The sequence below is a fragment of the Mesoplodon densirostris genome, chromosome 15, assembly GCF_025265405.1.
Source record: "Mesoplodon densirostris isolate mMesDen1 chromosome 15, mMesDen1 primary haplotype, whole genome shotgun sequence".
Lineage (NCBI taxonomy): Eukaryota > Metazoa > Chordata > Mammalia > Artiodactyla > Ziphiidae > Mesoplodon > Mesoplodon densirostris.
This window is the reverse complement of record NC_082675.1, coordinates 66,537,799-66,553,020: the sequence shown is the minus strand read 5'-3', so window position 1 is coordinate 66,553,020 and position 15,222 is coordinate 66,537,799. Positions and strand designations below refer to the sequence as shown.

The 15,222-nt window shown below is 37.9% G+C and overlaps 1 protein-coding gene across 1 annotated transcript in view; it reads left to right on the top strand.

Annotated features, from left to right (window-relative positions):
- Window positions 1–9,290, top strand: part of ACAA2 (acetyl-CoA acyltransferase 2) — a 44,232-nt gene extending 34,942 nt beyond the window's left edge. Inside the window, exons 8-10 of the mRNA XM_060119081.1 lie at window positions 5,041–5,111; window positions 7,486–7,640; window positions 8,870–9,290. Of these exons, the coding sequence (XP_059975064.1) occupies window positions 5,041–5,111; window positions 7,486–7,640; window positions 8,870–8,954 (311 nt within the window). The 3' untranslated portion in view covers window positions 8,955–9,290. The remainder of the gene's footprint in view (window positions 1–5,040; window positions 5,112–7,485; window positions 7,641–8,869) is intronic.
- Window positions 9,291–15,222: the final 5,932 nt, after the last annotated feature.

The window sequence follows — 15,222 nt, the reverse complement described above, 5'->3', positions numbered from 1 at the left end:
CCATTACCCAGACTCATCAAGAAAAAAAGGGAGAAGACTCAAATCAATAGAATTAGAAATGAAAAAGGAGAAGTAACAACTGACACTGCAGAAATACAAAAGATCATGAGAGATTACTATAAGCAACTCTATGCCAATAAAATGGACAACCTGGAAGAAATGGACAAATTCTTAGAAATGCACAACCTGCCAAGACTGACTCAGGAAGAAATAGAAAATATGAATAGACCAATCACAAGCACTGAAATTGAAACTGTGATTAAAAATCTTCCAACAAACAAAAGCCCAGGACCAGATGGCTTCACAGGCGAATTCTATCAAGCATTTAGAGAAGAGCTAACACCTATCCTTCTCAAACTCTTCCAAAATATAGCAGAGGGAGGAACACTCCCAAACTCATTCTACGAGGCCACCATCACCTTGATACCAAAACCAGACAAGGATGTCACAAAGAAAGAAAACTACAGGCCAATATCACTGATGAACATAGATGCAAAAATCCTCAACAAAATACTAGCAAACAGAATCCAACAGCACATTAAAAGGATCATACACCATGATCAAGTGGGGTTTATTCCAGGAATGCAAGGATTCTTCAATATACGCAAATCAATCAATGTGATACACCATATTAACAAGTTGAAGGAGAAAAACCATATGATCATCTCAATAGATGCAGAGAAAGCTTTTGACAAAATTCAACACCCATTTATGATAAAAACCCTGCAGAAAGTAGGCATAGAGGGAACTTTCCTCAACATAATAAAGGCCATATATGACAAACCCACAGCCAGCATCGTCCTCAATGGTGAAAAACTGAAACCATTTCCACTAAGATCAGGAACAAGACAAGGTTGCCCACTCTCACCACTCTTATTCAACATAGTTTTGGAAGTTTTAGCCACAGCAATCAGAGAAGAAAAGGAAATAAAAGGAATCCAAATGGGAAAAGAAGAAGTAAAGCTCTCACTGTTTGCAGATGACATGATACTATACATAGAGAATCCTAAAGATGCTACCAGAAAACTACTAGAGCTAATCAATGAATTTGGTAAAGTTGCAGGATACAAAATTAATGCACAGAAATCTCTGGCATTCCTATATACTAATGATGAAAAATCTGAAAGTGAAATCAAGGAAACACTCCCATTTACCATTGCAACAAAAAGAATAAAATATCTAGGAATAAACCTACCTAAGGAGACAAAAGACCTGTATGCAGAAAATTATAAGACACTGATGAAAGAAATTAAAGATGATACAAATAGATGGAGAGATGTACCATGTTCTTGGATTGGAAGAATCAACATTGTGAAAATGACTCTACTACCCAAAGCAATCTACAGATTCAATGCAATACCTATCAAACTACCAATGGCATTTTTCACAGAACTAGAACAAAAAATTTCACAATTTGTATGGAAACACAAAAGACCCCGAATAGCCAAAGCAATCTTGAGAACAAAAAATGGAGCTGGAGGAATCAGGCTCCCTGACTTCAGACTATACTACAAAGCTACAGTAATCAAGACAGTATGGTACTGGCACAAAAACAGAAAGATAGATCAATGGAACAGGATAGAAAGCCCAGAGATAAACCCACGGACATATGGTCACCTTATCTTTGATAAAGGAGGCAGGAATGTACAGTGGAGAAAGGACAGTCTCTTCAATAAGTGGTGCTGGGAAAACTGGACAGGGACATGTAAAAGTATGAGATTAGATCACTCCCTAACACCATACACAAAAATTAGCTCAAAATGGATTAAAGACCTAAATGTAAGGCCAGACACTATCAAACTCCTAGAGGAAAACATAGGCAGAACACTCTATGACATAAATCACAGCAAGATCCTTTCTGACCCATCTCCTAGAGAAATGGAAATAAAGACAAAAATAAACACATGGGACCTAATGAAACTTCAAAGCTTTTGCACAGCAAAGGAAACCATAAACAAGACCAAAAGACAACCCTCAGAATGGGAGAAAATATTTGCAAATGAAGCAACTGACAAAGGATTAATCTCCAAAATTTATAAGCAGCTCATGCAGCTCAATAGCAAAAAAACAAACAACCCAATCCAAAAATGGGCAGAAGACCTAAATAGACATTTCTCCACAGAAGATATACAGACAGCCAACAAACACATGAAAGGATGCTCAACATCTTTACTCATTAGAGAAATGCAAATCAAAACTACAATGAGATATCATCTCACACCAGTCAGAATGGCCATCATCAAAAAATCTAGAAACAATAAATGCTGGAGAGGGTGTGGAAAAAAGGGAACACTCTTGCACTGCTGGTGGGAATGTGAATTGGTACAGCCACTATGGAGAACAGTATGGAGGTTCCTTAAAAAACTACAAATAGATCTACCATATGACCCAGCAATCCCACTACTGGGCATATACCCTGAGAAAACCATAATTCAAAAAGAGACATGTACCAAAATGTTCATAGCAGCCCTATTTACAATAGCCCGGAGATGGAAACAACCTAAGTGTCCATCATCGGATGAATGGATAAAGAAGATGTGGCACATATATACAATGGAATATTACTCAGCCATAAAAAGAAATGAAATTGAGCTATTTGTAATGAGGTGGATGGACCTAGAGTCTGTCATACAGAGTGAAGTAAGTCAGAAAGAGAAAGACAAATACTGTATGCTGACACATATATATGGAATTTAAGAAAAAAATGTCATCAAGAACCTAGGGGTAAGACAGGAATAAAGACACAGACCTACTAGAGCATGGACTTGAGGATATGGGGAGGGGGAAGGGTAAGCTGTGACAAAGTGAAAGAGCGGCATGGACATATATACACTACCAAATGTAAGGTAGAGAGCTAGTGGGAAGCAGCCGCATAGCACAGGGAGATCAGCTCGGTTCTTTGTGACCGCCTGGAGGGGTGGGATAGGGAGGGTGGGAGGGAGACGCAAAAGGGAGGGGATATGGGAACATATGTATATGTATAACTGATTAAATTTGTAAAATAAAAAAAAATTTAAAAAAAAAAAAAAAAAATTAAAACTTCCGTATAGGAAAAGACATCATGAAAGAAGTGAAAGTCAGTCAGTAAACAGGACAGGGTTCTGAAATGCCACATGAGATGATGAAGTTCTCTTAATACAGAAAGAAGGCCCCCAGGAGTTCTGGCTCACTCTCTGCAGAGTGGCCTTGGACAGGTAGATCAGTATTTACAGACAGAGAAAGATGTCCACAGATTCAGGACATATTCACTCTTATTCATTTGTTCATTCATTCAACAAAAAGTTACCAAAAGTCTAGTATGTGTCAGGTACTATTCTAGGTGCTGGGCATAAAGCAGTGACGAAAAAGCCAGAAATCCCCCAGTACATTCTAGTGGGGGAAACGGACAATAAATAAAGCATTCAGTAAGATACATGGTAAAAAAAAAAAAAAAAAAAAAAAAAAAAAAAAAAAATTAGCTTGTGGCCTAGCTTATTGTTACAATTGAGTGTAATGATTCTAAGTTAATATGAACACATTTAGTCATGCTGACTGTGGTTATGGTGACATGGAAGTATGTACCATGGTTTTACACCCTCAGCTTTTAGTTCTGTGTACCTTTCACCCCTGTAGGATACTTCACCCCCTGACCATGCTGGATAACTGATGCTCTTCTATCGACTACCCATCCCATTTTCATGTCTTAGAGATACAAAGAGAATCTGGAATTAGATTCTGTATTAAATCAGTAGCCAGTATAGAACTGATGCTTTAAGTCGAAAAGTGTTAATTGGATGGCCCTACCAATCAGCAGACTGTTGTCCAAGAAACTTTTTAACTAGGTGACAAAATTAATTACATTGTATTTAGATTGTGTTTTGCTGTTCTTATAAAGACTGATTTCCCATTTTACCTTAGGTATGTTTGTGAAACTTGATACAGAATATTTGACTACTTGAATTCAACAAAACACACCACATATTTTTCTTTTTAGACATTTATGGCAATTTCATTCTCTAAGATAGAGAAGTAGATACTCATCCCTAGCCAGATTTTTTTTTTTTGGAAAGAAATATCAATTTACTTAAAAATTATGAGAAGTATTAAATTGTCATTAGTGATCATCAGAAATCTGGGAGCTAAAGTTTATTTCAAAAGTTTTGTAAGGTGGATTTGCATTTCTTCAGTGGGGGTTATATTTTATTTCAAATCTCTGCTTACCATTGGAGTTATAAACGTCTCCTTGCTTTAGATATCTTTTCCCTAAAGTGCCTGGTAGCTTCCTATCTTACTGTGCCCATATGGAGATACTACTGCTGTTTCTTGCCTTTTGTCCAAATGGGCCTGAAAATTCAGAGTGTAGCCACAGTCACTTCTATACTGGGAATACATATGATTTGTATCCCAGGAGAGCACTCAGTCTGCCTTACCATTTGGTATTAAGAATGATCTATACATGGGAATTCCCTGGTGCTCCTGTGGTTAGGACTTGGAGCTTTCACTGCTGTGACCCGGGTTCAATCCCTGGTTGGGGAACTAAGATCCCACAAGCTGCACGAAGCGGCCAAAATTTTTTTTAAATAAAAGCTAAAATTAAAAAAAAATACATTAAAAAAAAGAGCAAAAAAACACCTATGTGTGTATGTACATACATGTGTATATAAATTTGTGGAACCAATGAGCTTTGATCTCTCAATATTACCATGAGGGAAATAGGAGTTCATTAATAAAGGAAGACTTTCTAGACAAAAAAAAAAAAAAAAAAAAAAAAAGAATGATCTATACAAAACCCCATATGACTCCTTGGCTGTTTGAACTCTTAAAGTCACTTATGGTAGACCTTTTCATGTTAAGTCTCTCATCTACAACTTGCATAAACAGCTTTTCACCCTGGTCCCATTTCCTGTTTCTTTATTGTCATATCATTCAGTATTGTGTGCTATCAGGGTGGCAAGATTTTCAGCTACTAACTGTCACTTTATTTCTTCCTTACTTACCTGATTAGTAAAGAAGGAGAAATTTGATACTTATAAGATGAAATTGGGTTTTGTTCTTATATAGGTCCTGTCCCTGCTATCAGTGGGGCACTGAAGAAAACAGGACTAAGTCTTAAGGATATGGATTTGGTAGAAGTAAGTGTTCTACTTTTTTTACAGCACAGATAAACCACCAACTTCTATTGCATAAATGGCTTTAGTTTGATTTTTATAGCTCTTTTTGTTTTAGTACCATTAAACTTTCCAAATGATGTGAATCTAAATAAGTATTACTTTCATTACATGCCTGTATTGGCATATAATCAGGCCGTACCTGATTTAAATGCCTTATTTATAGTTGAATAATTAAAAGAGCCTGATTTCTTCTACTAAAGTATAAACTCTTGGAAACTTTTTATGACGTCGTAAGATTCTACTACATTTTAGACTATTAATGTTCCTGTTGAATTGAATTGAATGTTATATAAGGTGGGTGAGAAATAAGTAACTTTAACCTTATTTTATGGATTAAAGTGAAAAAATACAGGTAAAAAATTGACCTAATATAAAAACAATAATCTGATCCCAAATCTAAAAGATTATTGCACTTCTGCCAAGTTAAAAACCACCCCCATCCCCCAAACTTACCTTTGGCTTTTACACCATAGTGTGGCTTGATTTGGAATGCACCTATCATAATTTTTGGCATTGGAAACTTAGATATATTGAAAGAGTGATTTGTTTAATGTTAGTTTAAAACAAAGGCATCTTAAATATTTAGTAAAATTAAAAGAAAGGATTAAGAAAATGCTTAAAAATTGATTATATACATTCTACATTTGGGGAGTATTTGAAAATTTTAGGTAATTAAGCTACTTGATATTAGGAAATAACTAATATAACAAAGAAAATCTCTCTATTTAAACTAATAGAGAAAGGGCCTTTTCACTCTAGGCACATGTGTGACATCCTCTGTGATAATCTCTCACCAAGTAACTGTGGTTTCAGACGAATGGTTTATCCTTAAATCTCTTCTTCCATTCTTTGCTGGTCATAGCTCAGAGCTTCAAAGGGGGCTGCTTAATTACCATATTTGTATTAGCAAATAAGTACCATTAAATTTCTGACTTTAGATTTCACACTTAAAACTCTTGAAATATGTCAGCTCCGCAGAGCTGTTCGTCACCATTTATAGATGTATAAACACTCAAAGACATAGCTCTCAACACCGTGACATGATTGTCTTTGGGACTTCTGATGATCGTAAGGTCGTTTTTCCTAGGTTCGAAAGCCTAGTTTCACAACATATTCTAGGTTTCTTAGTACCTCCTTAACCATGACTATATAAAATGGAAAAATAATGTTGGATCTAAGGACAAAAAAAGGACCATCTTGGGAGAGGACAAAATATAGTAGAAAAGAACACAAGGCTGGATTTTTATCCTAACCCTGGAAAAGTTACCTTTCTAAAAATCCGTTTCCTTATCTATAAAATTCCCTAGCTAAGGTCATATGAAAATATAGTGCTATAAACATGAAATAAGATTATTCTCATATGCAGCCTTGTTAAGTATAATACAAGAATATGATACTTTTTACTTCTGGCCACGTTTCAACATGGTTGTTGCTACGCTCTCCTCCACGGCTCTGAAGCTTCCCCCCCACCCATCCCCAGTCTCTGCCAGTGAAGGGTCTTCCTAGTGTGTGGAAACCTTTCCTCCTTCACAGCTCCCTCCCAGAGATGTAGGTCCCATCCCTATTCTTTTGTCTCTGTTTTTTCTTTTTTCTTTTACCCTACCCAGTACATGGGGATTTTCTTGCCTTTGGGGAAGTCTGAGGTCTTCTGCCAGCGTTCAGTGGGTGTTCTGTAGGAGCTGTTCCACATGTAGATGTATTTTTGATGTATTTGTGGGGATGAAGGTGATCTCCGCATCTTACTCCTCCACCATCTTGAAGCTGTCCCCCCTGACGGTTTATTCTTTATTGTCTATCAGTTTCTTGGAAGTGTGGCTAGTAGTACTGAGTAGTAGTAATAATAATAGAAACTATTTATTGAATACTTGCTTGTGTCAGATAATACACTAAACACTTAATACCCACGATTTCACTTAACCTTAACAATAACTCTTAAGATGATACAGCAGTCACATTTTACCACTGAAGTAATTTGAGTGTCAAGAGAGTTTAAAGAACATCCATATAGCCAAGATTTGAACTGTCCATCTAGCTGCAGAACCTGTGGGCTTTCTACAGTATCCTACTGCCTCTAGTCCAGTATCCATTTATAGTATCACTGAGGATTTCTTTTCTCTGAGGGATGCATTACACTTAAAGTATCACTTAGTAAATATACCCATTTTCAAACCTGTTATCTTTACAAAGAATGATTGAAGATAAATTAAAATAACCTTGCAATGTAATTTAAGTAGGAAAAAAAACAGGATAATTAGCCATTGACAGGACTGGACAGTTCTCAGTTAGAAATAAGTTTGTGAATAAGGATTTTTATTCGTGTTTTGATTGTTTTAAGGTGAATGAAGCTTTTGCTCCCCAGTACCTGGCAGTTGAAAAGAGTTTGGATCTTGACCCAAGTAAAACCAACGTGAATGGAGGGGCCATTGCTTTGGGTCACCCATTAGGGGGATCTGGATCAAGAATTACTGCACACCTGGTTCATGAATTAAGGTACATGCTAGAAATTGTTGCTTTTCAGATTTACCATCTTTTGTGTAAATGCATGAATTTAGGTTTCCCCAGAACAATCCAACATTTTTCATTCTTCTTCGTACCGCCTTGCACTACTTCTCACCAGGAACAGGTTATTTGGATACCCCTTTTTCAGTAGACCTTATAGTTCATTCAGTTGACTTGTTGGTGCCTCTGCTCTTGGGATGCTTGCTCTTACTCACATTTGCAGTGCAGCCACTCAGCACGTGTTCACTGAGGGCCTAGTGTACATCTGGCCCCATCCCTGGTGCTGGTGCAGAGCAGCAAGCCCGTGATGAGGCCCTGGTTCTCATGGCACTTGCATTCTAGTGCCATTTATAGGAGTGAGACACAATTATTTAAGAAAACGAAATACTGATCTAGGTGCTGTCATTTAAGAAACCTAGGCAAACTGACAGTTTGGGTCTGAGCTAAGTTTTTCCTTCACTGTTTCCAGGGTTCCAGGAGGAGCCTTCTGTGTGTTTGATACTTTTCAGTTTTAATAGAAGAGCTCCTCCTTCTGTACTGTGTATTTTGGATCATTTTGCTGTGTTAGTAGAGAAATTGCAAACAAAACCAAATATGTCAGGGCAGAAAATCACTCTGCCCCCCTGTGAAGTTAAGGTAAATGGGACTCCTATTTCACTTAATGATTGAGATGAATTGAGTGATTGATGTGCACAAAAAATAATTCCTTGATGGTTTCTCAAGGTTATTCTATCAGGACTGAAGAATGAGAGCAGATGGTACTTTAAAGGTGTCTGATTTTTATGAAAGGGACGTGAAATATTTCTAAATTATCTGACCTTTCATATGGACGAACTTCAGTAATTATACTTATTCTAAGGTTCGTAAAAATCTAAAACAAATAAATCAAAGGGGCTGAGTATTTACTCCCCCTTCTTCAACTTCCAGTTTATCCCAGTTACCTCCTGTCCTCACTCCTTCCTCACAGCAGCCTAAGCTTTTATATTTGTTTCAGCCTCCCTCTTCTGTGTTACTACTTTTTTTAAAAAAATAAGAATATCCAGCTTTCCAAATTCTTTCTCCTCTTTTCTCCAATACTGAGGACTGGAAAAAAGATTGAGCTGATGAGCAGAATAGGAATGAATAATGCAAATGTGACCATTATAAATACTATGTACTTAATTATCTAATTCTGTACATTCTTTATTCAAGTAGATTTCAGCCACTGCTTTCTTTCTTAGGCGTCGGGGTGGAAAATACGCTGTAGGATCGGCCTGCATTGGAGGGGGCCAAGGAATTGCGGTCATCATCGAGAACACAGCTTGAGGAGAGCAGGGAGCCTGCCCTGGTCCACGTTCGCATGACTTGGCCAGGCCACAGTACGCCAGGTGACCTTTAGAGAAGCTGTGAAGGTCATGCCATGCCCTGCACTGAGACTGATTGAGTTTGGTCAAGGAATGGTGAGGCAAAGATGCATTTATCATGAACAAGAGCCCATGCCAGAATAAATTATCTCAAATTTGTACCAAATATGCTGCATTTCTGAACTAAAATCCAACTATAGAAGGCCTTAAACGGAATTGTATCCTTGCCAAACAACCACCACTTATGTCTTAGATAATATGATTGCAGGGAAATTGAATAAATTCTGCCTTAACTTCAGCTAATCCTTTCCTATCGTTTCTTGTATTTTTCTAAATTTTAATTGAGGTAAAATACACATAACATAAAATTTACCATCTTAATCATTTTTAAGCCTATAGTTCAGTGGCATTAAATACATTCACATTGTTATGCAACCATCACCACAATGCATCTCCAGAATTCTTTTCATCTTGGAGAACTGAAACTCTACACCCATTAAACAACTCCCCATTCCTCCCTCTCTGCAGCCCTTGGCAACCACCTTCTGCTTTCTGTCTCTATGCAGATGACTCTGACAGGTCCCTCATATAAGTGGAATCATACAGCATTTGTCCTTTTGTGCCTGGCTTATTGCACATAGCATAATGTTCTCAAGTTCATCCATGTTGTATCATGTGTCAGAATTTTCTTCTTTTTTAAGGCTGAATAATATTGCATTATAGATAGATAGATAGATACCACATTTTGTTTTTCCTCTCATCTGTTGATAGAAATTTGGGTTGCTGCCACCTCTTGGCTATTGTGAGTAATGCTGCTCTAAACATGGGTGTACAGATATGTATTCATGGCCTTGCTTTCAGTTCTTTCGGGTATATACTGAGAAGTCGAATTCCTGAATCATATGATAATTCTGTTTTTAATATTTCAAGGAATTGCCATACTGTATTCCGTCGCAGCTATACTATTTTACACTCCCACCATTATTGCACAAGGGTTTAAATTCTTCCACATCCTCACCAATACTTGCTGTTTTCTGTTTCTTTTTTATAATAGCCATCTTAATTAGTACGAGGTGGGAGGATTGGTTCAAGATGGCGGAGTAGAAGGATGTGCACTCACTCCCTCTTGTGAGAGCACTGGAATCACAACTAACTGCTGAACAGTCATCAACAGGAAGACAGTGGAACTCACCAAAAAAGATACCCCACATCCGAAGACAAAGGAGAAGCCACAATGAGACAGTAGGAGGGGTGCAATCACAGTAAAATCAAATCCCATACCTGCTGGGTGGGTGACTCACAGACTGGAGAACACTTATATGACAGAAGCCCACCCACTGGAGTGAAGGTTCTGAGCCCCACATTGGGCTTCCCAACCTGGGGGTCTGGCAACGGGAGGAGGAATTCCTAGAGAATCACACTTTGAAGTCTAGCAGAATTTGATTGCAGGACTTTGACAGGACTGGGGGAAAACAGATTCCACTCTTGGAGGGCACACACAAAGTAGTGTGCGCATCGGGACCCAGGGGAACGAGCAGTGACCCCATAGGAGATGAAACCAGACCTACCTGCTAGTGTTGGAGGGTCTCCTGCAGAGGCGGGGAGTGACTGTCTCACCATGAGAACAAGGACACTGGCAGCACAAGTTCTGGGAAGTACTCCTCAGCGTGAGTCCTCCCAGAGTCCGCCATTAACCCCACCAAAGAGCCGGATAGGCTCCAGTGTTGGGTCGCCTAAGGCCAAACAACCAACAGGGAGGGAACCCAGCCCCACCTATCATCAGACAAGCGGATTAAAGTTTTACTGAGCTCTTCCCACCAGAGCAACAGCTGGCTCTACCCACCACCAGTCCCTCCCATCAGGAGACTTGCACAAGCCTCTTAGATAGCCTCATCCACCAGAGGGTAGACAGCAGAAGCAAGAAGAGCTGCAATCCTGCAGCCTGTGGAACAAAAACCACATTTACAGAGAGACAAAATGAAAAGGCAGAGGGTTATGTACCAGATGAAGGAACAAGATAAAACCCCAGAAAAACAACTACGTGAGGCTTCCCTGGTGGCACAGTGGTTGAGAGTCCACCTGCCGATGCAGGGGACACGGGTTCATGCCCCAGTCCGGGAAGATCCCACATGCCGTGGAGTGGCTGGGCCCGTGAGCTATCGCTGCTGAGCCTGCACTTCCAGAGCCTGTGCTCCACAACGGGAGAAACCACAGCAGTGAGAGGCCCACGTACCGCAAAAAAAAAAAAAAAAACTATGTGAAGTGGAGATAGGCAACCTTCCAGAAAAAGAATTCAGAATAATGACAGTGAAGATGATCCAGGACCTTGGAAAAAGAATGGAGGCAAAGATCAAGAAGATGCAAGAAATGTTTAACAAAGACCTAGAAGAATTAAAGAACAAACACCTAGAAGAATTAAAGAAAAAACAAACAGAGATGAACAATACAATAACTGAAATGAAAAATACACTGGGAGGAATCTATAGCAGAATAACAGAGGCAGAAGAATGCATAAGTGACCTGGAAGACAAAATGGTGGAATTCACTGCCGCTGAACAGAATAAAGAAAAAAGAATGAAAAGAAATGAACACACCCTAAAAGACCTCTGGGACAACATTAAACACAACAATGTTCGCATTATAGGGGTCCCAGAAGGAGGAGAGAGAGAGAAAGGACCTGAGAAAATATTTGAAGAGATTATAGTGGAAAAGTTCCCTAACATGGGAAAGGAAATAGCCACCCAAGTCCAGGAAGTGCAGAGAGTCCGAGGCAGGATAAACCCAAGGAGAAACATGCCAAGACACATAGTAATCAAACTGAGAAAAATTAAAGGCAAAGAAAAATGATTGAAAGCAACAAGGGAAAAAAAAAACAGATAACATACAAGAGAACCCCCATAACGTTAACAGCTGATTTCTCAACAGAAACTCTACAACCATAAGGGAGTGGCATGATATATTTAAAGTGATGAAAGGGAAGATCCTACAACAAATATTACTCTACCTGGCAAGGATCTCATTCAGATTCGATGGAGAAATCAAAAGCTTTACAGACAAGCAAAAGCTAAGACAATTCAGCACCACCAATCCAGCTCTACAACAAATACTAAAGGAACTTTTCTAAGTGGGAAACACAAGAGAAGAAAAGGACATACAAAAACAAACCCATAACAATTAAGAAAATGATAATAGGAACATACATATTGATAATTACCTTAAACGTGAATGGATTAAATGCTCCAACCAAAAGACACAGGCTCGCTGAATGGATTCAAAAACAAGACCCATATATATGCTATCTACAAGAGACCCACTTCAGACCTAGGGACACATACAGACTGAAAGTGAGGGGATGGAAAAAGATACACCATGCAAATGGAAATCAAAAGAAAGCTGGAGTAGCAATACTCATATCAGATAATATAGATCTTAAAATAAAGAATGTTACAACAGACAAGGAAGGACACTACCTAATGATCAAGGGATCAATCCAAAAAGAAGATATAACAATTGTAAATATATATGCACCCAATATAGGAGCACCTCAATCCATAAGGCAACTGCTAACAGCTATAAAAGAGGAAATCGACAGTAACACAATAATAGTGGGGGACTTTAACACCTCACTTACACCAATGGACAGATCATCCAAAATGAAAATAAATAAGGCAACACAAGCTTTAAGTAACACAATAGACCAGATAGATTTAATTGATATTTATAGGACATTCCATCCAAAACCAGCAGATTACACTTTCTTCTCAAGTGCACATGGAACATTCTCCAGGATAGATCACATCTTGGGTCACAAATAAAGCCTCAGTGAATTTAAGAAAATTGAAATCATATCAATCATCTTTTCTGACCACAACATTATGAGATTAGAAATCAATTACAGGGAAAAAAATGTAAAAAACATAAACACGTGCAGGCTAAACAATACGTTACTAAATAAGCAAGAGATCACTGAAGAAATCAAAGAGGAAATCAAAAAATACCTAGAGACAAATTACAGCAAAAACACAATGATCCAAAACCTATGGGATGCAGCAAAAGTAGTTCTAAGAGGGAAGTTTATAGCAATACAAGCCTACCTCAAGAAACAAGAAAAATCTCAAATAAACAATCTAACCTTACACCTAAAGGAACTAGAGAAAGAAGAAACAAAACCCAAAGTTAGCAGAAGGAAAGAAATCATAAAGATCAGAGCAGAAATAAATGAAAGAGAAACAAATAAAACAATAGCAAAGATCAATAAAACTAAAAGCTGCTTCTTTGAGAAGATAAGCAAAATTGATAAACCATTAGCCAGACTCATCAAGAAAAAGAGGGAGAGGACTCAAATCAATAGAATTAGAAATGAAAAAGGAGAAGTAACAACTGACACTGCAGAAATACAAAGGATCATGGAGATTACTACAAGCAACTATATGCCAATAAAATGGACAACCTGGAAAAATGGACACATACTTAGAAAAGCAAAACCTCCTGAGACTGAACCAGGAAGAAATAGAAAATATAAACAGACCAATCACAAGCACTGAAATTAAAACTGTGATTAAAAATCTTCCAACAATCAAAAGCCCAGGATCAGATGGCTTCATAGGTGAAGTCTATCAAACATTTAGAGAAGAGCTAACACCCACCCTTCTCAAACTCTTCCAAAATATAGCAGAGGGAGGAACACTCCCAAACTCATTCTACGAGGCCACCATCACCCTGATACCAAAACCAGACAAAGTACAAAAAAAGAAAATTACAGCCTAATATCACTGATGAATATAGATGCAAAAATCCTCAACAAATACTAGCAAAGAGAATCCAACAGCACATTAAAAGGATCATACACCATGATCAAGTGGGATTTATCCCAGGGACACAAGGATTCTTCAATATATGCAAATAAATCAATGTGATACACCATATTAACAAATTGAAGGAGAAAAACCATGTGGTCATCTCAATAGATGCAGAAAAAGCTTTTGACAAAATTCAACACCAATTTATGATAAAAACTCTCCAGAAAGTGGGCATAGAGGGAACCTACCTCAACATAATAAAGGCCGTATATGACAAACCCACAGCAAACATTATTCTCAATGGTGAAAAACTGAAAGCATTTCCTCTAAGATCAGGAACAAGACAAGGATGTCCACTCTCGCTGCTATTATTCAACATAGTTTTGGAAGTCCTAGCCACAGCAGAGAAGAAAGAAAATGAATACAAATTGGAAAAAAAAGAATTAAAACTGTCACTGTTTGCAGATGACATGATACTATACATAGAGAATGTCACCAGAAAACTACTAGAACTAATCCATGAATTTGGCAAAGTTGCAGGATATAAAATTAATGCACAGAAAAGTCTTGTATTCCTATATACAAAAGATGAAAACTCTGAAAGAGAAGTTAAGGAAACACTCCTATTTACCACTGCAACAAAAAGAATAAAATACCTAGGAATAAACCTACCTAGGGAGACAAAAGACCTGTATGCAGAAAACTATAAGACACTGATTAAAGAAATTAAAGATGATACAAACAGATGGAGAGATATACCATGTTCTTGGATTGGAAGACTCAACATTGTGAAAATGACTCTACTACCCAAAGCAATCTACAGATTCAATGCAATCCCTATCAAATTACCAATGGCATTTTTTCCAGAACTAGAACAAAAAATCTTAAAAATTGTATGGAGACACAAAAGACCCCAAATAGCCAAAGCAATCTTGAGGGAAAAAAATGGAGCTGGAGGAATCAGACTCCCTGACTTCAGACTAGACTACAAAGCTACAGTAATCAAGACAATATGGTACTGGCACAAAAACAGAAATATAGATCAACGGAACAGGATAGAAAGCCCAGAGGTACACCCACACACCTATGGTCAACTAATCTATGACAAAGGAGGCAAGGGTATACAATGGAGAAAAGACAGTCTCTTCAATAAGTGGTGCTGGGAAAACCAGGTAGCTACGTGTAAAAGAATGAAATTAGAACACTCCCTAACACCATACACAAAAATAAATTCAAAATGGATTAGAGACCTAAATGTAAGACTGGACACTATAAAACTCTTAGAGGAAAACATAGGAAGAACACTCTTTGACATAAATCACAGCAAGATCTTTTTTCACCCACCTCCTAGGGTAATGAAAATAAAAACAAAAGTAAAGAGATGGGACCTAATGAAACTAAAAGCTTTCCCAGATCAAAGGAAACCATAAA